Raw genomic sequence first — 24,412 nt, forward strand, 5'->3', positions numbered from 1 at the left:
CAGTCAGCAGAAACATTTAATATCAAATATGACACACATTATTTATATTTGTTTTTTAAAATATATAATTCGAAAATACCTAACAATTTGTTTTTTATCATATAATCTATGAGGGTATTTTCAAAAAGCACAAGAATAAGATAGGGTGAGAAATAATACCCAACAGCAAGGGAAAAGAAAAAAAAAAAAAACTGGCCTAACAGCAAAGCCAAAGAAGCAAAAACCACACAGCTAGAGACCAGGTGAGTGTTAAAATCCCACCTGCCTTCGTAGTGGTCAATCCATGTTTTTAAGGAAAAGAATGGAGGTTTGATGTGGAGGTGGAAGGATGAAGAAAGAGGAGAATTGGTGGAGTAGTCTAAGTGATTTCCTCTTTTTATTTAAAAAATGTTAATTTTCACGTTGCTGAACACAAAGATTATATGTCATTAAAATTAGCCACGATAGTTTTTTTAAGGGATTTAACTAGACCCCTTGAACTTAAAAAAATTGCATATATACATACTTGTTTGTATTTTGCTTGCGAGACTTAAAACAGATGCCCTATTTGAACTTTAATCAACAAGACAGTGTGGTAAAAGGTACATGTTAATTAAACGGTGCTTTAGCACATTTCCAAATTAGAACCGTTTGTTGGACATAAGCAGATTATCATTCATTCTTCCGGCAAGGGTTTGTCAAAATCCCAAAGATGTGTCGTTGGGTCCAGTCTAGTCCACCAGGTGGGGATAAAGCACCTTCCAATAAAATATTAGTTTGAGCCATGAAGGGTTGGTTTGTCACATAAATATCTCCCCTGCATGCACCTTTCACTATGTCTTTGGCACATTCAACTGATGAACCCAATGGAAGTCTTCCCAAAGTAGCCTGTATTAATGTAAATTAGAATTAGAACATAGCCTAATTTAATACAATGTGCATGGAAATCATTAACCAACCAAGTATGTTTTGATAAAACCAGGTGTGGTGGCTATTGTTATGCCAATAGACCAACCAAGTTCAATTCTTAAAGTCTCAAAGAAGCTTATTATTATCGCTGCCTTACTAGCCTGATATCATTCAGTAAATCACAACTTTAAGACAATAATCATCTATATATCATATATGTGATGTTGTGGTGAAAAGAACTATATATCTCTACAATATTTTGAAATTAATGTTTTAGTTTACATTATAGATACTGGAAACCACCCACAAGCTGAATCAACGACTATGATCCTGCCTTTACTATTTTTAAGATGTGGGATTGCATATAAAGTGCCACGAGCTGCTGCTCCCCAGAAGTTTGTTTCCTGAGAAAAATAAACACATAAAAGTTACCTTTAATATGATAATAATAATTAAGAGCATCCGCTAGCATGACCTTTTTTTTTCCTTTAGAAACTGATAATATTTGCAAGCAGAATACATTCTATAAATATATAGATGAGATTGCTAGCGCTTGACTCAATCCAGTGACTCCATAATTTTAAATAAAGTTCCATCTTGCAATTTCAGATGTAATTTTTTTTTCTCCATGTATATGTAAATTATACTTGTAGATTAATTAATTAATTTTGATATATTTTTAGTGTACACAACTTTACATAGTGAAACAATCATAACCAATCATATTATGACTTTTTAGATAGTTTTAGTTAAAGTCCAACGTTGTTGTTTGTTAACAATTGATTGATCATGATAATATAAAATTTATTAACACTTAAAATAATTTAATTAAAGAAAAAAAACACTTTGAAAAATAATTTAATTAAAGAAAAAAAACACTTTGAAATAGACTTAATAGCTTACCATAATTTGTGTGTATTTAGACAAATCCGAAAAATCCTCTACCAACCTTGGAACCCCAATAACTCCAGCATTATTTACCAGATGATCCACTGCATGAAACAAAAAGTACCCATCATATATATTTTTTTTGTAGATGTATAATAAAAAGAACACAAATATCAATCAAATCAATTAAAATTTTCACTAAGCTAGTTGCTTTTTAAAATAAATAAATAAATTAACAAAGAAATGTTTTATTAGCAAATAGCAATATTGAGTGGATAATGATACTGGCCACATTTCTATCACGATTTTCAAAGAAATTTCACCAAAACAAAATAATAGAGCAAGCAATACGTGGGGGTAGTACAACTTTTCTTGCCATATTTTCTGTTCGCACCAACCTTTTTATATAAATAAGCAATTTGAAGAAAATGTAAGGTAGCATGATGATAGGGAGCAGAATCAGTGACAATGGGGGCAATGCTACATTCAGAATGTTGCAAATAATACTCATTGTTTTGGGAGTTATAATTGACAACCAAAACTGAAAAATGAAATTCCCAAGTTAGACTAAATTAGAAGTTGTATCTTCAATATTTGTTGTTATATATATATATATATATATATATATATATATATATATATATATATATATATATGAGTGGTGATACATGTGCACCCTCATGTGACAATATATCATTTACATCCACACAAAATTATGACATGTGACAACTTGAACCCCACACAAATAGAAGAGAAAGTGTGGTTGTGAGATAAATTTATCAAAATGTCCCTAATATATGGGGTGTACAATGGGGTTTGTGAATAAAAGGGTGTTCATGTATTATTTTCCTATATATAGTATAAGAAATGATATTTGAACAACTATTTTGTGACAACTTTTATGACAACTTTCTCTTTCATACTCACAGCATATTCTCATTTTCTCTATCTATAGCTTTGGTTTGTGTTTCAAGACCTACATTTCCTTGTATATTTTGGTTGTCCCCCAAATTATCTTATGAAATGGTTGTTCAAATAACATTGCTGATATAGGATATATCATGTGTTAAATGATTACAGGCCTTGAAATTTCCACAAATAGCATGCGTTGATGATGGTAGGTCTTGAATTTATGGTGATACAAGACACACCAATTTTATTGAGGGTAGTTACCAGTTAGATGGTAGATATGGATACGAGACACACCAATTTTTGGGAGTTTCATTTTACAATCGGAGTAATGACTACTAAACAAAAGAGAGATAACGTGTTGTAGTTATTACTTGCTATGGGACTTGTTGATTGATTTGTGTAAGATGGTTTTTAAAAAGTGAGTGGAAAAAAAAAAAAAAAACGAAGATACCAATGCAAACACATTTTAATTGTTTACGGACACAAGTACCATTGGGATACCAATATTATACTCCCTCCGTCCCTAATTATAAGATCCTTTTGAGAATTTTTTTGTCCTTTTTTATAAGACCCCTTTATTATTTCCAACTACATTAATTATTTCTTTACATACATGCCCCTATTTATTATACATCTTTTTCTTTAATCAGCAATAAGTAGCATATGGAAACATAAACTAACTCTCTCTTTTAAGGATAAAGGCTGTGTTTGGTAACACAAAAAAGCTAGCTTATAGCTTGTTGGATTAGCTTATAAGCTCGTTAGAAGAAAACGTGACGTGTTTGGTAACAAGCTTTTTTCATGAGCTTATAGCGTTTTTTGAAAAGCTATTTCAAGTAGCTTTTTAGCTTATAGCTGGTAGCTTTTTATATTTTCTTCCAACTTTAACCCTATTAATTTAATTAATTATTTTTTTAATTAAACAAGTACCCATGTTCATCTTTATAACCGCCCCATTTTTTCCCTTAAATAAAATGCCGTTTTTTTTAAGGAGCACTTATATATATATATATATATATATATATATATATATATATATATATATATATATAATATTTTTTTATGGAAATGCTTTATATTTTGTTATAACTAACCTGTCGTACACCACACAAAAAATAACTAGCCTATTTTTTTTTTAAAGGAAAAAATAACTAGTCTATTGTACGTTGTAAAATTTTATATATTCTACCTCACATTTTGTTTCCACATTTCTCTTATTTTTGGGACTCATTAAGCAGAGATCAAAATTGTTAGTGAATTTTTTTTAGGATTAAAGGTCGAAGAATTTTTTTATGGAGACTAAGACCAAAAGTTTGAATATTTATAGGGACCAAAAACATATTTAACTATAATTAAAAATATTAAAAAATAAATACATTACAAAAAAAATGTGTGCGTCTATATGTATATTAAAAAAAAACATGTCCTTTTATGTCATTTTATATTTATCAGCCACTTCAACAGCTAATTTTACCAAACACATTATTTTTAATAAGCAAGCTTTTCAGCTATAAGCTATCAGCTATCAGCTAGCTTTTCAGCTATCAGCTAGCTTATAGCTTCTTTTTACCAAACAGAGCCAAAATTGTAAAAACAACCGTGATTACAAACAACTTTAATACAAATATCCGTTTTCTTAATTCCCGTGATTTTAGCAAAAGGGTCTTATAATTAGGGACGGAGGGAGTATAACATTAGTTAATGAAGGCGTGCCGCATAACACTTCACATGCATATCTTTTCTCTTTTTTCTTTAGACCTTCCTATATGGCACACCTTCATTAGTCAATGTTATATAACATTGGTATCTCAATGTTACACAAGTGGTGTCCCTCGACTGACAAAGAAACATGGGTGCATGTGCATCTTTCTACTTTTCTCTCCTCAATTCAACGCGAGTAGAAAGATTATTACTTTTTTCATCTTATAAGTTTCTCGTGCATTATATTCTTATTTTAAAATTTGAATTATTTTATTGTGCATCCTATTTTATTGTACCTACGGGACTGTTCCTGCTGCAGTTGCTTCTCGCACCGTTGGTGGTTTGTTGTGGCTGGGTCGCTGGTGGTGTTGGTGGGGGGCTGGTGGCACTGTTCCTTCTTTCTGATCATCCAAGCTTCTGTGCGTTGTCCCAACCTCTCCCTCGTCGCCGGTCATTGGTCGGCGGCGTCCTTTAGGTCTGCAAAGGGTCGTGCAGTTGTGGTGGATCCAGTCCCTGGATGATTTGAGATTTTTCTCCTTCGCGAAGAAAGACGGTACATTGGTCCAGAGGGTGGCACTGAAAAGGTGTTCGAGGCAATGCTTGTGGTGGTTGAGTTTGTGGCTTTTGTTGGTTTGTTGTTGTTCAAGCTGGATCGATTTGCACTGTTGTTCCACCTTTTCTCTGTCTTTGAGTTTGACATTAGGATATCGGTAGACTGAGTTTGGACAGGTTAAGGTGTCTGCTCTGGTGGGTCTTGAGTTGAGGGGTGCCGTTTTGATTTGTGTCAAGTCTGATGGGCCGATCACTTTTGATTCGAGATCGGGAGCTAGTTTTTTGGTGCAAGTTCTTTCCGGCTTTTTGGTGGCTCCTCTGACTTATCGGTTGTTGAGTGGTGGGTGAATCTGATCGTGTGATGCAACATATCATCGTCGGCTACTTTTTTTACCTCTGTTGGTGGTAGTGGAAAATTGATTGTTTGTTGATTTTCCGCTGATGTTTTGGTGTATTTTTTTTTTCTTCTGGTGTAATACTTGAGATTTAATCCCTTATTTATATATAATATATTTTGCCATTAAAAAAAATAATAATAACACACCTCATATTTTACTATTGCTTCACGAACGTGTCTGAAACGTCACCTAAAACGCTAGACATCGTTATGTGATATCATCTTTAGCAAAAAAAGAAAATCTTTAGTTTCTCCATTCAACATATTGATATCATCTCCTTTGATTGGTTTTGTTTGGCATGGCAGGAAACCTAGTTGGCATTATATTTGAATAAAACACGCATATACACTTTTAGATATTTTTTTTAAATAATATATATATATATATACACACTTTTTTTTTTTTTAATAAGTAATATATATACACTTTTAGATGTCTCTACACATATACACCAATCAATACTTATGCATGCTTGTGAAAAAAATAAAAAATACTTATGCCTATGTTATTACAGTAGCGTAAAATGATTATTTTGGAATCATTGTTAATCATCCCCCTCAAGTTTTTTTTTTTTTTTTTTCAATTACTTCTATCTAAATAATGATTTTTAGAAAATTTTAGTTTTTCTTTTGTAATTATATGTGATTTAGGCTGTGTTTGGTAACACAAAAAGCTAGCTTATAGTTTATTGGACTAACTTATAAGCTTGTTTTGATAAAATGAGATGTGTTCGGTAAAAAGCTTTTCTCACTAGCTTATAGCGTTTTTTAAGAAGCTAATCCAAGTAGCTTTTTAGCTTATAGCTTGTAACTTTTTATTCTTTGTTCCCATTTTAACCTTTTCTTAATTTTATTTTATTTTATTATAATAAAAAAAAAAACTACCCACTATCTTCTTAAACTAACCATGTTTACCATGTATGGCTTTTTAAATTTTCTTGTGGATATAATTTTATATAGAATTTATAATAGTGAAGCAAGTTTAGTTAAATAAAATTCATAAAAATAAAATAAAAATTGTTAAATAAAAAAATTCGATTGAATTCATAAATAAATTTATTATTTTGGAGATGAAAATAATTTGAAATATTTTTAAATATTTAAAAATAAATGTGTTAAATAATAAAAATTATATATATGATATTAAAAAAATTAAACAAGCATGTCATTTTATGTCATTTTATATTTATAGTCACTTCAACAGCTAATTTTACCAAACACTTTTAATTTTAATCAGCTAACTTTTCAGCTATAAGCTATCAGCTATCAACTAGTTTTTCAGCTATCGGCTGGCTTATAGCTTTTTTTACCAAACACACCCTTAAAAGTTTAAACTGCGACGGTGGTGTTTTGTTCCTCGTTCAGTTTAAATTGACGAATTTTCTTCTTTAATTTCCGTTACAAATTCAAAAATGACTTTTACATGTTCTGAAATCATAGCTACTCCAAACACTTTAATTTTCATAAATTTGCAGGCTTTATTTTCCCGTTATAAACCTGGATATTGCGATTTTTTTTTTCAAATTTGAGTAAATAAATATTATTTTGTCAGAAAAAATAAAATAAGCACACTTCATAGCAAACAACATAGAGCATTTTTCTGTTGGATACTTAGGCTAGAGTGAAATTACAAATAATTAAGGTGTTACATTAATTTCTGTTTTTACTAATTTCTTTTTGGGGCATATCATTAAATAGAATTTTACCTTCTTCTATTGGGGATTTGATTTCTCTTCTTAAAAAAACATTTTTCTGTCAAAAATAAAATGTTGAAGAATTAAGAAGCACCACTATCAAACTATGAAATTGTTGCCCTTAACATTTTATTGAACATGTACAAAGAACATCTTGACACTACTTGAAGACAGCACAAAAGACACTTCCATTTGACAATCTCTCATCATTCAGTCTTGACTTCAGGAGATCGAATTGAAGATGGATAGAACACGTTTTTGATTCCAGTAGCATCCAAAATCTTTTTGCTAGGTGCTTCTCTTGCTGGAGTATTACTTGATCTAGTCAAGTACAAGATTCTGAAACCCCACTCCAACAATTCTGGACATAACACTTTCACAACATATGTCATTCTAAACCAAGCTGGTGCAGTCAAGTATCTATCTCCCCTCAATGTACCATTCACTATTGATTTTGCACATTCACTAACTGATCCCACTGGCGTGGCACTCACTTCAACCTACATATTTATATGAATATAGTTATGTTATAGCATGTATTACTAGGTAAATTAAAAGATGAGATTGAAAATTTGGTTACATCTCTCATATCTTGGTCCACGCCCATCTTGCCTTCTGGTGGCAATAAGACTTTGCCTTTGGTCAATTCAGATTCTATGTAACCTGGTGTAACAATTGTGACACCTACGTCTGCTCCAACTTCAACCCTCAATGTTTCATAAAGACTTACTAATGCTGCTTTGCTTGCCTGCAGTACAGTGTAGTAGTGTTTAAATAGAGATAGATTATAATAGTAATATATCATTCACTTAATTAATTAGTACATTATATATACTCCTTCTGGGTGCTGGCATCCAAGAATCAATTGATGAAAGGACCACAATTTTGCCTCTACTGTTTCTGAGGTGTGTTAAAGCAAAACGGGTGGTGTAAACTGATCCCCAAAAGTTTGTGTCCTACCAAAATATACTTGCAATGATTATTAGCTAATTCAACTCAATAAAGCCAGATGAAGTAATGTAGTTAGCTTTAAATTACCATGAGAGGTCTCCAATTGGTGATATCAGTTACACCTTCAAACATCATGGCAGCACTAATTGCAGCATTGTTTACCAAATGATCCACTGCAATGCATTAAATAAATTTAACAGTACATAATATATATTTTTGTTTAAAGAAACTTTGACTGTCACATACGTCTACCAAAATGGTTAACAGTTTCATCGACTAAACGCCTACAATCATCAACTTTGGAAACATCTGCACGCATTATAATAACATCAGGGGAACCACAATCACGAGCTCTATCAGCAACTTCACGCAGTGCTGTGTCTCTTCTAGCAGAAAGTGCTAATCGTGCACCTCTCTTAGCATACTCGTAAGCCAAATGCTACAAAAAATTAAAATCATTAAATACAATAATGTTAGTTAGTGTAACATTACAGGTGAGTAGTATATGAATTACCTCTCCAATACCAGAGGAAGCACCAGTGATGTGAACAACTTTACCAGCGACATTTTCAGGGAAGAATGCAAAGATAATGGAAAGGAAGAATTTGAAGGTCCAATATGGTGGTAAGAAAAGGAGTAAGGAAAAGAAGGTGAATGGAGGAGCTACTATGTTCAGGAACTGATGAATAAGGTCCATCACTAAGAAAAAGATAGCAAAATGTGGCAATAATAATACGTTAGTATATCTGAGAAAGATGCTTAATTTGAAGCTGAAATTTGGTATTTATATAGTTATGATTGATAATAAGAAGAGGAACGGTGTTAGAGTAGAAATAAAGGAGATAGGCTATGTGTCACGAACTGAATGCCAAGTGTAGGACATGTGTCTTTGAGAGAGAGTGAAAAACTATCGGTGTGTTTCAAATCGTTGGCAAGAGAATGATGTTTTGGCCAAGTATTGTAACAACATTTTCTAGAAACAATATCCAGATTCATACAAGCAGACACATAGCATAGCATCTACGAAGCAGACAGTTAAATGTCGACACACAAATAAACTTATGAAATGTATCAATAACTATTTTAGAATTTAGGTTGACCTTTACAATATCGGCTTATAGACTACTCTACTTATATACATGTGTTAAATCTTATATGTTTAATATAATTCCAATTTAGACAAACCTTTAATCTCAAGTATCATACGTTGAAATATGTGTTGGCATAATTAAGCTTGTATGATTTGGGTTTAGAGCAATGCTGTCACGCGAAAAGTGGCATACTATTACCAATTTGGAGGTTTTATCGTGGCACAACTTTGAAAATTATGTCTTGATTTTGGATCAATTTTTCGTTTAGTCCTTTAAATTATGACACGATCTAGGCAAACCGTTGCATGATTTTGCCTGGATCAGAAAACTATATAAGTATCATTTGACCATTTGTTGATATAGCTTGAGAATCTCATGGAAATTAAAGTACAAAATTTTTAGGGTATTTAGATACTAAAGATTGATGGTCTTTGGGTGGTTCAAAGTTTCAAGTTGTGGATCTTTTAGAACCAAAAGAGGGGGTTCTTGAGAAAGGGTTGATGCCTTTTGGATAAAAGTTCATGTGATTGGAAAACACATGAGAGAAGAGTCATTGTGAGCAACTTAGGTGACCAAAAGAGAAGATCCTAAGAGAAATCAAAGTTTATCGATTGGTTTCTTTTGAGGTTAGATTATAGAGTTGGAAAACAATTAGGAAACACCTTTGGGTAGTGAAAACATTGAGTCTCTTGGCTATGGTAAAATGGTAGAAATTAGGATTACTCTTGGGGAGTTTGTTGAAACTATTTTTTTTTATAACTCTTTTGTACGTTTCTTTGTAAAGAACTAATTGAGAGAGTATTGGAGAGATATCTATCCTTCAAATGTAGGTCATTGTTGGGCCAAACTGGGTGAACAAATATTTGGCATTCTTCTCTATACTAAACTCTCTTCATCTTGTTTTTTTTTTGCTCGATTGTGATTTTGTTTTAAACATGATTGCTAGATTAGACCTAGATCAGTTGTTACTATTTTTTATTATTAGTTGTCATTGATATTTGCATTGGTGTGATTTTAAGAGTCATAAATTCACATAAGATTAGTATAATACTACTATTATTTATTTTTTTGGTACAAAAGAGGGCCTGAAACAAAAAACTAAGGAGCTAATCGCATATTTTTAGGCATGCACGCTCCAAAAATATCATCAAACATGAGGCTTTGAAGCTCATTAGGAGGAGACTCCAAAGCTACCAGATTCCAAGAATTCAAAGATAAGCTAAAATTGGCTAGCCAATCAGCACATCTGTCGCCTTCACGCCAAGTGTGAATAACTTGAGTATGCTATTCTCGCTGAATGATCTCTTGAATACACTGAACCAAAGAAGGAATGATTTCATTGATCTTACGATTGTTAGTGACCATATCAATAAGCACCTTTGAGTCACTCTCAACAATCAAGTGAGATATACCCTCTCTCCAAGCCATATCTAGTCCCAAATAAAGACCCCACATCTCAGCATGCAGAGCATCACAAGCTCCAATTTTGCGGCAAAAACCCTTGATCCACGCGCCATCAGATTGTCGGAGGAGCCCGCCACAACCCGCAAGCTCACCATTACCTTTACATGCTCCATGACAATTAAGTTTCACCCAACCATCCAATGGTCTTTTTCAGCCAATATACACAATTTCCTTATGATGAGGATTTTTCTGCAAATGATCTTGAGCAACTTCTTCAATGGCCCTAATGAAATTTTGGATGACATAAGTTGGGTTATCTGGTCTTTGAAATCCTACTTCAAAAAACAGTTTTGTTTCTCCAAGTCCACAGATGCCAGCATGTAGTCATGAAAGTTTTCTTCCACCTAAACTCAGAAACTCCAATCGATCTTTTGCTAAGGTTTTTGAAAACCCAATCCTTGCAATCAACAAAGGAAAAGAAATTAGTTATCCAATCAGAAGGCACAAGTCCAATATGTACCTGAGACATCGACCTACAATCACGAAGCACATGAAAAACAGTTTCGTCAGCATTTCCACAACAGGGACATGTAGTCGAAACACCCGTACCCCACCTACTACGACGATGGTTTGTAAGAATACGACCATGAGCAACTAACCACATGAAAGTTTGATTACGATGTGGTCCCCTCCATCCCTAAAGCATTTTCCAATCACCATCCACAATAGATTGGTCCTGAACAAGAAAATTGTAGACACTCTTAATTGTGAATTGATGCGTACTAGTTCCTCTCCACCTAATGGTGTCGGGTCCATCAGCCTCAATAGGCGTGGGTAGCGTAATCACTTTAGTCGCAATGTTTTCAGGAAGATTTTGAAACAAGAACTCGTTATCCCAATTTCCAGATTCATTAGTCACGTCCTTAACATTAAGAGTGGTATCAATACAAGATTGACTTTGCACCATAGATCATTAAGCTTAGTATTGATATTCCAAAGCATCTTCATTAAAAATGCTTCATTCATAAGGTGGGGACGTTTGAGGCCTAACCCTCCATTCATTTTAGATAAACAAATAACATCCAATCCAACTAAATGAGGTTTACGACCCTGCTCAGCGTCTCCCCAAATAAAATCCCGTTGAATTTTTTCCATCTCCACACAAAGGGTTCTAGGAAGCTTGGTGTACTGCATATGATAGTAAATTATGGAACTAAGGACCGAGTTACAGAGGGTAATTCTACCAGCTAAGCTTAAACAATGTTGTTTCCAACCACTAAGTTTATTATTGAAAGTAAGTACTATAAATCAATATGATGAAACATAATCATTAAAAGTGTAAAATTTAATTGAATTTAGAAGATCATATGTCACAAATTGGTTCATTGTAAAGAAAATATAAAGTACTGAGGCAACATAAAATTTCATGTTTCCTCCTAAAATTAAATCTAAACATATTTAGGAGCAAAAAGTTATCCATCATAAATTTGTACCAATTGATATTAGAGATGAGGTTTTACAAACAAGACAAGATACCACACCATTGATATATAGTACTTTAGAGATTTAATAGTCTCCCGATCGCCTATTTTTAATACTTTAAAACTGATTCACCATTCATCTAAAAAAATCACTACCAGTATATTTGAAGTTTGTGGAAATGTCCCCTTGGAAGAGGTAATCAGGAGATTTGGAGATGCAAAGAAGCTTCTAAGCACGAGCGACCACTAGCGCATGCTAGAATTCTGAAATTAAATGGCTACGGTGGGTTCATGCACTATAATAAAATTAGCACGTGTAGAAGATAGGGAAGTACGTATACAGTTTACTTATCCATGAAGCATTTTTGTGATGATCATGGCTGAGATCCATAAATTATTTATAAAATATATTATAAAAGCATGCTAACGAATAAAACGGCTTTTTATATTGGATAAAGTGGCATAAAATGACACTAATTACCATTTACAATGGTCCAAAGATTCATGGACTAAGTATCATGAGGTTATAATACTAACCTCTTGACACTGAGCTAACAATGAGTTGTACCAAATAAATAAGTTACAGTACTCCTCATGCATTACAAAGCCCAATTTATTTTATACTCACATGTCTAACCGTTGTTTTGAGGTATTGTCTGTTTTGAATTTAAATTTTTTACAATTTGTCTTTTATAAAAGGCATCTCATTAGATTGAGGAGTTGTACACAACTAAACTTGACATCGATTTCCAAACAATGCGGAACTTTAAGAATACATCCAACGCTACTTTACTGGGGGAACGGACTCAAGAACTTAGGCTCGACTTGGGGCATTTGTTTAGATACACCTTAAAGTTTTATATTATTTGAAAATCGAGATCACTAGTAGTTTATATATCCTCAACACAACAAGAAGTCTTTTATGAAAGACTTACAATCGAAACAGACAAACTACAAGCAGAACGCGGTATGAGGTATACCGTAACACTTACAAAGCCAAGTTTATTTTCATCCTTGTGTCTTATGCTCTTAGCAGTAGCAACTTCAATTTTCATATGTGAATTCAAGTGACATATTTATATATCCCAAAACGGAGTAAAAAAAAAAAAGTTTAAATATTGGATTTTGATCAAAACTTGCTAACAAAACCATTAAGCTTTTTATAATGGTTTCTTTAATTTGTTCCATCAATTGACTATGTTAACATGTGTCACACGGACATTATAGATGGAAAACTCATGCACCCTTCACTACACTATTATTAGTCTAGTAACAACCATTTTGCAAACGACTAAGTTCTAGTTTCCTATGCCTATTTACTCTTGCAATGAAATCTTCAGCCCTTCTACTCAATTCATCAGAACGAAAAGCAACCGAATTACTTTGTTCATCTCCTTCATCAAGATCACCATCTTCTTTGGCTCCCCATGTTTTTGTAGTTTCCTTAATCCATACGTTTCTCTTTAAGGTTATAGTGTTATGTCCAACATGTTTCTCAAAAATGTTCATAATATTCTCCTCAACATGTTTCTCAAAAGTTTTAGTTTTGTTGACTTCAAAACTTTGAATCTGAGGCTTTGTAGTATGACTACTTTGAATGTACTCATCAAGGTAAACATCAGAATTTGAAGACGAATCTGAAGATAGGATTTTGGAGTTCATCATAAGGACAACAATGATGATGTTACAAAGGATGAATAGGAGTTTTGAACTCAAAAGAAGTGGAATTAAACTTGATATGTACACCAAGATTGAAGAAAGATAGGGTAAGCAAAGTGTGACACAGCAAAATAAACTACATATTAATGCTGTTAAGGAATAAAAATGTAAATTTTCTAGGAATTGGTGCTTCTTGTACTTGTTCATAGCTTGAATCTTCTTGATCTGGTTAGTATCCATTTGATTCAAGTAGGGGTGTAAGGTAGCTGCTAGGATTAATAAGAGAATATAGAGAAGATTAATTTTATTTCTCTGAAATGAGAGCAAATAAGAAAGGGCGAGTTATATAGATTGAGAAAGGGATTGATTTGTAAAATTATTTACATGCTACTTTAGCATTATTTGATAAGGATTTCACAACTTTTTTTAAAGTCATAGGACATAGTGGTGTGGCGTTATTGGTCACTTTTTTTCATTTCAAATCTTTAATAATTTACTCTTCACTTCAGTTTGAGTCTACCTACTAATCCTTTTCATTAGCATTTTTAATTTTTTTTCAAAAAAAAAAATCAAGAAAGTAAATTTCTTTTAATTAATTGAAGTGACACTAATGATCATTTTATAAATGTTTTAGACGGAATTTAATTTGCATTTTAGAACGTATTTTATAAATATTTTAAACGGAATTTCGTCTTTACTCTTAACTGTACATTATAAACTCTTATTACTAAAGTGACACATCATGCACATGTTTATTTTATTTATTTTCTCATTTAGTTATAACTACTTGTATAATTAATATTGATCAAACTATTTTGTCGAGTATGCTCTTTTTTAAGATAATTTAAAAAAATGGTAGTTGCTATCAAAAACTAATTAATCAAATGCTCCCCATTGCTTATCTGATTGTGATTCCACATTGGCCACGTACTATTATTGTTGTTTGGCTGCTATACAAAAATAACCCTGCCATAGGTAAATTGTTTTGTTTTACTTTTACCCCAACATTCCTGTTAAGAAAAGAATACATTTTTTGACTGATCTTGACTCTAGAAAGCCTTGTTATCTTTTTTTTCTTTCTTTTTGTGGTCTTATACGGAAGAGAAGTGGGGATAGATTTCGATAAAATAAAATAAAACTCTTTAACTTTCTCTTTTACATTTCTTCTTGCGGAAGCTTCATTATTGGGTGGAAAGCAGAATAATGTAGCAAAGAGAATCAAGGATTGACTGTTTAAGGCAATCACATAGAAGAAACTTGAATTTTTTTTAAAGAGACGTTTATATTTTGTAACATATCTACACAAATTTGATAAAAATTATAATTGTTTGTGTATTTTGCTATGAAAAACTCTTACATATGTTCAAATATATGAACAAAAATCATCCTAAAGAAGTGTATAGATGTGAAAAACAAAAGCAGCTGAATGTTTAATTAGTGTTCATTTTTCTTTTTGTTGGTAATTAGTGTTCATTTTGACTAGAGGCTTGATATTTTTGCACATTTCATTTTCAACATTATATAGTAACTATTCAAAATTTATTTTTTTGAGTTTCTAAATATGCAGACTCTCTAACATATTGGTTTCATTAAATGATTTGATTTCAACATGTGTGATTTGAACACATGCATTTGAATACATTGCAAAGCTTATAAAATGCATATTAAATAAAGATATATAATTATGCTGAGAATCAATCAACAAAACCTGATAAGGGAAGAAAACATTAAAACAATATATTATCAGAAAATGTTAGAGAATTTTCTTGATAGCTTACTCATCTTTCTAGCTTTATTAGTCAGTGCAAAGCGTCAAGGACCCTTCGGATGTGTGGTGGAACATTTTTTTATAGTGTTCTGCAAAAGTTGCCAAAAAGTATTTTGGTTTGGACAGTATGGGACCCTCCCAAGGTTATCAAAATCGGGACTTTACTTCAAGTCGAAAGGAAGTAGCAAAATCGGGACTCGTAAAATCGCAATCAAAATTGAAAGATTTTATTCAAGGACTTCTGTAGAATCGATATAAGATAGCAAAGTCGGGACTCGTAAAATCGCAATCAAAATCAAGGATTCAACCAAAACAAAAAATAATGTTAAATATATGTTATAAATTGCATATAGTCATAAATGACTAAAGTTCAAGGTACACAAAATACGTATACATAAATGACTCAAAGCATAGATGCAAATGTTCTTTAGTAGTCATAATAATGGCAAATAACCTAGACAAAACACTTAAAGGAAAATCCTAAATGCCTGACAAAATACTTGATCACAAGTGAGTAAGGCTAGCTTATATGTAATCATAAGTCACGAATAAATCGCCAATTATATGAACAATCCCGTATAACTATTGTGGAAGTGTGGGCGAAGTGAAAGAATGGAAATTTTTTGTCTTTTGGGTATTTATAGAACCGGGTCATGGATTCAAATCGGGTAAAAAAATGAACAAAATCCATCAAAATCCTGCGATTTTGAACTGATTTCACGATTTTGATAGAATTTTGCCTGTTTTTGGGACTTTGCCATGGATTTGAGTCGTTGAAGCTACACAAAGTCGCAAAAACCAAAATTTTGGGACTTAAGTTGCGTTTTTTTATAACAATGGACCCTCCCCTTCAAGACAAGTAGACTATAGTCCATAGAGAAGGAGGAAAATCACTAAGCCATGTTTGGGAAGATGAAAGGGAAAAAATGCTTTTTTTTTTTGGTTACGCGCAAAGGGAAAAAATGCTTTGAGTAAACATACTTTTATGTGTTTATACAAAATGATTGAAAAATAATCGGTGTGACTTTTACTGGAAATTAATTATAGTTTTAAGCAGTTCTTGATAATATTTTTAAGAGAAATAGGAAAATTGACGCTAGAATTATTGGTGTGCATAGACCATTGGATCCCTCTCCTTGTTCATATTTTATTAAGATTCAAAGATTTCTTCAACATTACTCCACCATCTTAGAAGAGGATGAACCTTTACGAATCGGAATACCAAATTATATTATATTGAGACTAGTGAAGAAGTGTTAAAAAGAGAAGCCCAATTTTTTCTCAAAATATTGTTTTGGTCTAGTAACTAGTTTGCTCGTGAAAGTTTTAAACTCCAAAATATTTATCAAATTATTCATGTTCTTTTTTATTCTCTTTTATTTCATGTGTCAATGAGAGAGGTGAATGATGCAATTTATTCCATGCCTTCCTATAAAGCTCTAGATCTTGATGATTTCAACCCATTTTACTTCTTATATATATGTAGATCGTAGGGAGTTATATTGTTTGAAAGCTTGTTTTGGAGTGTTTTAATATTGGTATTATCCCTCCTAAGTTGACATAGACTCTTATTGTTCCAATTCCTAAGAGTAATAAACCTCAAAGTTTGATGGCCTTTAGGACGACTATCCTTTATAACATTCTTCTCAAGCTTATCTCAAAGGTTATGGTTTGAAGAATTAGACCCCATTTGAAGAATCTTATTGGTCTTGTCAACGTAGTTTTATTCCAAACAATGGTATTGATGATCAAGAATTTTTTTGTTGCATGCATACAAAGAAAGGTAAATTTCCTTTTCTTATGTGTAAAATTGATTTTGATAAGGAATATGAAAGTGTGTACTGGAATTTCCAAAGCTCATGTTGTCGGAATTTGGTTTTTCTCCTATTGTCTTTAATCTTATCATGAGTTGCACGGGCAAAAGTGGCGGACGTGTTGGGGGATTTCTAGAGAGAGAAGTTCTAACTTCTCTCTACCTCTCCTCCCGAGCTCTGTTTAGGGTTTCCCTAAACATCTAAGTGGTGGTTTTCCCCAGCACCTCCTAGCCCTCCCCAGCACCTCCTGGTCTACCCCAACACCTCCTGGTTCCCTGTTTTCTCTCTTTTCGTTGTGTTTATGTCTGGATTCAGATCCAGATCTTGTTTCTGATTGAAGTTTGGAAAGGGTTGATGTGTTGTTGTTGATGTCTTCACAACCCTTCACTGCCATAGCCTCTCCTCCCTTGACACGCCCACCACCAGATCCACCGCCCTCCTCCCTCATGTCATGATCCCTCCTCCACCAGCAAATGTTTTCGCAAAGAGAGTTCCACCAAAGCCACCATGGATTGTCGACAGATTTGAGCCCTCAAGGGTGAATGTTTCAAATTTGGTTAACTATGTTTCTTATGATGTTTCCTTGTTTTTCATGTTCTACTTGTGTTGTTGTGTCTCTGTTTTTAACTTAAATATGTTGTTATGTCTTTGTTTTCCAAGCTCTACTTGTGTTGTTGTGTTTTTTGCTGTTGTAAGTGCCTTTACAATATCCCTTTTGGGTAATTTGTGCTTCCAAGATGTCAATGGTAAAGCTGCACTCTACATGTTTGTTAAAATGCCCCAAATGAGATGGATGTTGTCTGGGAAGAAGGACAGGGCAGATGCACATGATGCTGTTAATACCAACTTGTGCAACTCCTCCTTGTTTCAATTCTATTCCAAACGTGTGTTAAATCTTGACATAATCGAGACCACTTATAGTCGAACTGAGCTTGCATCCGTAGCCAATTTGATCCGTAACTGGATAGATATAAAGACTGTGGATTCTCTTATTTTCGTTGTCATGGACCGTGTGCGGAAGTCATTGCAAGCAAGGTTATTAGTCCGTAGATGTTGGGTGAACAACACCAGTTTAGCTACTAGTCAATCTTTGTTTAATGATGATTATCATATCTTGTTAGGCTTTATTTGTAATGGTTTTCATTTATCTTGTTGGAGATGTTTCAAACACCCTAGATGATTGAATGAATTTGCTTTGATTGAATGAATTTGCTTTACCATAAAAAAAAAAATATATATATATATATATATCATGAGTTGCACTAATCCTCGACCTTATATCTCAAATCGAATAATGAGCAACTTGATATTTTTATTCCCAACCAAGGGTTAAGGCAATGGGACCCTATTTCTGATTAGCTATTCTTGCTTTGCATGGAGAAACCAGTTCTACTTATTCAAAAAAAGAGGGGTGAGCCGATGGCTATCTATTGGGATTTCTAATAATGGGAATGTTGTTTCTCATCTTTTCATTATTGATCATTATCTTGTCTTTGCTTATATACCGACAGGGTTACCAATCCAAAATTTTCCTATATGATTGATATGAACAACCCAAGGCTAGCTGGTTGCGAAGTTGGGATTTTAAGTAGATCAAGGGGAATGATTTTGGCTAAGTTTGTTTTTAGCCCATCATTGTGGATTGGCTCCTAGTATGGGTTTTGACTTTTGATGATGTTTTTAATTAGATTAATTAGATGTTATTTATACCTTTTGTTTGTGATTCTTTAGCTTTGTTGTGAAAGCACCTTAACTAATCTCTGATCTCAAGTCAACTATATTAGTGTCATTTGTTTAAAATTGTGTTTAGGTGTTTTCTTGTGAGTTAAGTCTTTAAAATTGCATTTTTGGTCGTTTAAATTGATTCAAGCTTGGCATGCATTGTATTATTCAAGCCTTTGGGTTGTTATGATCACTTCAAGTAACACTTAATACGATTCAAGAATTATATGTTTCGTAACACTTTGATGTGATTCAAAAGTTTTGTTAAAACCCTTGATAAGATTCAAACTCTCTCTCTACATCTTCTTCAGATTTTTGTTAAACATTCTTCAAACTCTCTCCCTACATCTTCTTCAGATTAAACATTTTTTCTAAGATCTTTTTAGAGTGTGACGTCTAGATTGTTAGGATGATATATAACTTGTAAGGTTTTTTTCTTTGAAGGAACTTGGTGGTAGATCAAAAGAACTAAAAAAAGAAGACATTTTCACCTCCAAAAGGCTTTTTGGGGGTTTTTTCTCAACTACACAAAGATTCAAGGGGATCGAAACTTCAGACATAGCAAAGGCAAATTCTCGAAGTAGAAGTTCAATGGATTGCATGGAAGCTTGAGATTTGAAGATCTTGGTGATCATACTTTGTAAACATTTTTCATCATAGTGGAAAACCATGATAGAGACGTTTTCTATCACGAAGAAAGGACGTACCCCGAAGCGAGGACGGGAGGGGGAACCTCTATAAATCTCAGTGTTCTTCTCTTCCATATCCTTTTAATTTTTGCATTATAATTGTATCTGAATTCATTGTGTGAAGTTTTTTTTATTTGATTGTGATTTCACTATTTTACATTACCTAATCTCGATTACTTCAATTGAGATTCTTTTAATTCAATTATCTCACAATCGAAGTTGAAAGTAAGCTTTAAACAATTGATTCATATACCGTGTGTCCATTAGCTGTCAATGTGATTTATTGTTAATAGGTTTGGTTTGAGATAATTTTGTTTTATCATTTGAATGTGTGTATTGATTCTTGAATTGTATCCTAAAATTCAATATTAAATCTCTCAAATCATATTTGGAACTTTGTTTACCTTCATCGTCTTACTTTTGTTATCATTATCAAACACGAATTCAATAGTAATAAACAATTTTAACTCACGCTTTCGCAAAATCTTTTGAAATCAAAAAATGCTATTTACCCTCCTTTAGCGCACTTCCCGTTTCGTCATATACACTATCAATCATGATTTCCACCGTGCATAATATTTGGTTAAGTTGATTCTATTATCAGACACCATATTTGGCTCGGCAATATTGAATTTGAACACTACTCAAATTTTAAAATCTAAAAATCAAAGGTCATTATGGATTTTTAAGAGCGCACAAGAAGCAAGTAAGATGGAATAAGAAATTCTCCAAAGTCAATATATTAAAATGAGATAGGGGACCTAAGTTTGAACCAAGCCGTATTATCGTATCCCCCAAGAAATCTTAGACCCATCCCCTATGGCCCTAACCGCCAAATTAAATTATGTTGTGCACCCCCTCCAATTCTTGCAAATAGCCGTTTTAAAGTTTGAATCAATGCATATTACTCTAGTTGGTATCGATTGCGGGAATAATAAATATTTAATACCATCTATCTCTTTGTAATTTCTTTTTAGAATAACTCGTTTCTAATTATTATTTAATGATTCTGATAAAAGAAGTATTAGTTGTAAAAAAAAAAAAAAGCATTTAAATCTTGACATATTTGAAAGATAAACTCTATAAGAAACTATTTATATTCAATTTCAATTTTTATTAATTTAAAAAGAAAAAAGAAACTCAGTTTAGACTGTTAAAAAAAACTCACTTTAGAATTCTCTTCTTCATAATTGATATACTAGAAGTTGCCAACCTAAACAAAACTAAAGTAGGTGCTACTTAGCTTGAGTTTTTTAATAATGATGATTTATTCCACCGGTGGAAAGCAAAGCACCAACGAATTTGAGAAGGAAAATGGGTTTTACTTGCACTTTCGGCAAAGTTGAAAGGGACGTTAAATTTTCATCTTGACTATTTAATCGATCATGCTATATTTGAACCAAACCACAAACTGAATCACTCCAAAATATTTGGATTGGACAATTTTTTTGATTTGGAAACACAGAATCGATTTAAATCATTCAAACTTGCTCCTTTTTTGTTCGGATAACAGTTTTAAGATTCTTATTTGTTCCTCCGCATATCCAACATGATCGCACATGTTCTATTTCTGTTTTTTTTTTTTTTTTTTTTAATGTTTTATCTATTATAGTATATACCAACATATATAAAGTCAAACCAAATTATAAACATGATTGGTGATGTTTTGGGACCTTGGAGTGTACTCCTTCTTAAGGTTCAATCTCCCCTAAGATCCTTTCAACCATCTTCTATAGGTTTATTTTATTAGGTCACCCATCATTTATATCCACGCTCTATATGTCCAGTCTTGGACGTGAGAGAATGTATTAAAGAGTACCACATCTAATAAGAAATGGTCTGACGTTATGTTTATAAATGAGGACAATATTCATTTCACAAGTCGATTTTATATGATTGTGTTAGACTCAACCACAATTTTTAAGAGAGACACAAAAATAGTAACAAACTTTTTGTATTTTTATTTTAAAAGTTTTAATATTTTGGTTCTGTATTATGGTACAATTAGTGGGGAACTTCTATGGTACACCTAACAAAATGAGGTGTACCGGTACTCTTACTTCATAAATTGATAAATTAACAATTATTTTATGAAATAAAAATCTATTTATCAATGTTTATATTTTAGAAAACATCATCTCATAATAAGAAACATCATTCCATTGTTTATAAAAATAAAATAAAATTTTTAACATTTCTTATAAAAAATAATCAATATTCTTTGCTATAAGAAATAAAAATTCAGAAAAATTATATTTTATTTTGTAGACGCTTTTGGTAAATAATATTTAATTTTGATAATTGTCAATTACAAAAAATAATTACTTTTCTTCAAAAATCAACTCATTTAATTATTATTTTAACAAATTGGTGTATTCGTATACTCAAATTTTTAGGTGTACCATAGAATTTGGCCAATTAGTATGACTTGATTACAAAATTATTTTCTAAAATTTGACACGAGACTTCGGCTATTGAAGTGATTTACTTTTATAATTCTTTTGGATTTGACATAGTTCTCAAATAATTTGGTACATTTGTTGTTTATTGTTCCCCATTAATCCAACCAAAACAAATGTGTTGTTTTTCAGTTTAGTTCTGTTTAAATTATATTTAAAAAACGTGTAAATTCAAGAATGACATTTGAATATGTCCCCGTTCAGATCCGGCCGCCCCCGCCCAATATTTAACGGGGAAAAATTGATTTAACTGAATGTGAATGCGGGTGTGGGGAAAACTCGTTTCTTTAGTACGGAGACGGGGTCGAGGATGGACAAACCCGCCCGCACCAACCCTTACACCCGCCCCGTTTATTTTAAATTACTATTTTACTTTTATATTTGATAATCATATTACTCTTACCCCTTCTTAACATAGCAATACATAACTAAAGAATGTTTTTTTTTAGATATGTGAAAAAAAGAAAAAAAAACATTTTTTTTACTACAGCTTCGCGGGTGGGGGGTTTGGGCGAGGCTGGAAAACTTGTCGCCACTAGAAGAAGGTTTGAGTGTGAATTTTTATGCCTGGGCGGGGGCGGAGGCGAGTTTGCAAAAATTCGTCCCCGCCCCATCGTCATGTCTATGTGAATCCAATCCAAACCAAACCGCCTTACGAAAAACCCTAATATTAACATCCCAATTTCTTTTGGACAGTCTCCTCTGGTAATTGAATTTACATAAAAACCTTTCTTTGAAATAACCATTTATTATTGCAACAACAGATGTGAACGGAAGAAGTAACATTACTAAGTTATGTGGTTGTGATGAAATGAAACAACAATTTGAAACTGTGGCTAAAGCCATACATTAGAGATGAACATAAACCCAATTAGCATTAATTTCTAATCAAATACTAAATAATAAGCTCGTCCCAAGACCAAAAACTAAAACGAATTCAATCTTTGGTCCAAAGCTTAAAGTCATCCTGCTCAGCAGCACCATCCTTCTTCTTCCTTTTCAGTATGCCTCATGAATCGTTTTACACCTATTCACCATCATAACACCATGACTAATCGTATCAGAAATTGAATCATTTAAATCATCAAAAGAAATTTAATAAAACAAAAATTCCCTAACTCACCTTCTTAGGTGTGATGTATTTTCGAACGTGTGGTCTCACAAACTTTTCATACAAGAAAGCAGCACCTTTGAACTGCGGCAAAACTAGCCATGCCACCAGAAATAGTTTCGCATTATACCAAATTGGTATCCTACAAAATTTAATTTATGTATAAGTTCAACTATATTTAATTTAAAGAACAAAAGTAATTTGATAAAAATTTTAATTAATTTTTTATGCATAGTATCTCAAAATCATACCACTCTAAGAGGGACGCAAGAACAATTTCCACAAGGGTGAGAAATGAATAAATGATCCAATAAGCAAGCCATTGCTCATCATCCACCTTGGATGTGCTCTCAATTGCTACAACCGAAGCATACCTATGATAATATAAAGAAAAAAATTAATCAAAGTTTATGTAAATTAATGATATGTGTATGGTGGGGGATTATACTTACAAAGGATATAGTAACATCAACACTGGCCTGCAAAAATGAAACATACATGAAATAGTATTTCATAACAACAAAGAAATTCAAGATTTTGATTAAGGAATGAAATGAAATGGAGAAAATAATACAGAAACATAGAAGATTTTGCATATACCCAGCAATGGAATTAAGTTGGGTGATGAAAATCCACAACTTGCTCATTTTGGTGACGGGTGGTTGGAAATGAAGAAGGGTTAGGAATGAAAGAAAGATTCGGAGACAAAGTAAAGTGTGGAAAAACGTTCGAGAGTTACAAAAACAAACAACGTTGGATTAAAGGCAGTTACCTCTTACATATATATTGGTTCTAATACAGAATATCTAATTATTTTTTTAACCAAATCTTAGTTTCGTTAGTACATTGATTGGAGCATGAGCACGTGAGAAAGAAGAAAGGAGGTGTAGTAATAGTGGTAATAAGGTATCAGATTCTTTAAGAAACTTGTGACACTTAATTAGCACCCACTGATCTTCTCATTAATATAATCCCATTACTTCCTTTTTAACTATCTTTATTTTTCCTTCAAAAAAAAAAACTATCTTTATTTTGGTCCAAAAAAAAAACTATCTATATTTTGGATTCCCTAGAGAAAAAAAAAACTATTTATATAACCTTTTAATTAGAACAGTTAAAGATTGTTTTGGGCATTAGTTAAGAGGATAAAAATTTAAATATTGTATTAAGAAATGATGAAAAATAGTGAATTTAAATTTTTAAAAGATAAAATATTGTTGAAAGCAAATAT

The 24,412-nt window shown here is 32.4% G+C and overlaps 3 protein-coding genes and 1 pseudogene across 3 annotated transcripts; all 4 read right to left on the reverse strand.

Moving 5' to 3' along the window:
* Positions 1–710: 710 nt before the first annotated feature.
* Positions 711–1,953, reverse strand: LOC25502003 (11-beta-hydroxysteroid dehydrogenase 1A-like; annotated as a pseudogene).
* A 5,154-nt stretch (positions 1,954–7,107) lies between these two features.
* LOC25502004 (11-beta-hydroxysteroid dehydrogenase A) lies at positions 7,108–8,750 on the reverse strand. Its single transcript, XM_013591525.3, has 6 exons — positions 8,498–8,750; positions 8,230–8,422; positions 8,071–8,156; positions 7,857–7,988; positions 7,613–7,780; positions 7,108–7,532 (listed from the first exon to the last, which is right to left on the reverse strand). The coding sequence occupies exons 1-6, from the start codon at positions 8,678–8,680 to the stop codon at positions 7,239–7,241; spliced, it is 1,056 nt and encodes a 351-aa protein (XP_013446979.1). The 5' UTR covers positions 8,681–8,750; the 3' UTR covers positions 7,108–7,238.
* A 4,257-nt stretch (positions 8,751–13,007) lies between these two features.
* On the reverse strand, positions 13,008–13,951 carry LOC25502005 (uncharacterized). The gene has a single exon (XM_013591526.3). The coding sequence runs from the start codon at positions 13,856–13,858 to the stop codon at positions 13,226–13,228; it is 633 nt and encodes a 210-aa protein (XP_013446980.1). The 5' UTR covers positions 13,859–13,951; the 3' UTR covers positions 13,008–13,225.
* Positions 13,952–22,798: 8,847 nt separating this feature from the next.
* Positions 22,799–24,096, reverse strand: LOC25502007 (HVA22-like protein e). The gene is made up of 5 exons (XM_013591528.3): positions 23,782–24,096; positions 23,634–23,660; positions 23,433–23,555; positions 23,194–23,323; positions 22,799–23,097 (listed from the first exon to the last, which is right to left on the reverse strand). The coding sequence occupies exons 1-5, from the start codon at positions 23,826–23,828 to the stop codon at positions 23,092–23,094; spliced, it is 333 nt and encodes a 110-aa protein (XP_013446982.1). The 5' UTR covers positions 23,829–24,096; the 3' UTR covers positions 22,799–23,091.
* Positions 24,097–24,412: the final 316 nt, after the last annotated feature.

The sequence above is a fragment of the Medicago truncatula genome, chromosome 8, assembly GCF_003473485.1.
Source record: "Medicago truncatula cultivar Jemalong A17 chromosome 8, MtrunA17r5.0-ANR, whole genome shotgun sequence".
In the NCBI taxonomy this organism is placed as follows: domain Eukaryota; kingdom Viridiplantae; phylum Streptophyta; class Magnoliopsida; order Fabales; family Fabaceae; genus Medicago; species Medicago truncatula.

What these genes read in the sequence shown, in the direction of transcription:
- LOC25502004 (XM_013591525.3), bottom strand. Translation starts at nt 8,680, where the DNA reads ATGGACCTTATTCATCAGTTCCTGAACATAGTAGCTCCTCCATTCACC. An exon ending in CCAATTGGAGACCTCTCATG is followed by an intron (nt 7,989 to 8,070) that starts GTAATTTAAAGC and finishes ATATTTTGGTAG; the next exon opens with GACACAAACTTTTGGGGATC. An exon ending in TGGACCAAGATATGAGAGAT is followed by an intron (nt 7,533 to 7,612) that starts GTAACCAAATTT and finishes ATAAATATGTAG; the next exon opens with GTTGAAGTGAGTGCCACGCC.
- LOC25502005 (XM_013591526.3), bottom strand. Translation starts at nt 13,858, where the DNA reads ATGGATACTAACCAGATCAAGAAGATTCAAGCTATGAACAAGTACAAG.
- LOC25502007 (XM_013591528.3), bottom strand. Translation starts at nt 23,828, where the DNA reads ATGAGCAAGTTGTGGATTTTCATCACCCAACTTAATTCCATTGCTGG. An exon ending in CAACTTAATTCCATTGCTGG is followed by an intron (nt 23,661 to 23,781) that starts GTATATGCAAAA and finishes TCATTTTTGCAG; the next exon opens with GCCAGTGTTGATGTTACTAT. An exon ending in CTTGCGTCCCTCTTAGAGTG is followed by an intron (nt 23,324 to 23,432) that starts GTATGATTTTGA and finishes TAAATTTTGTAG; the next exon opens with GATACCAATTTGGTATAATG.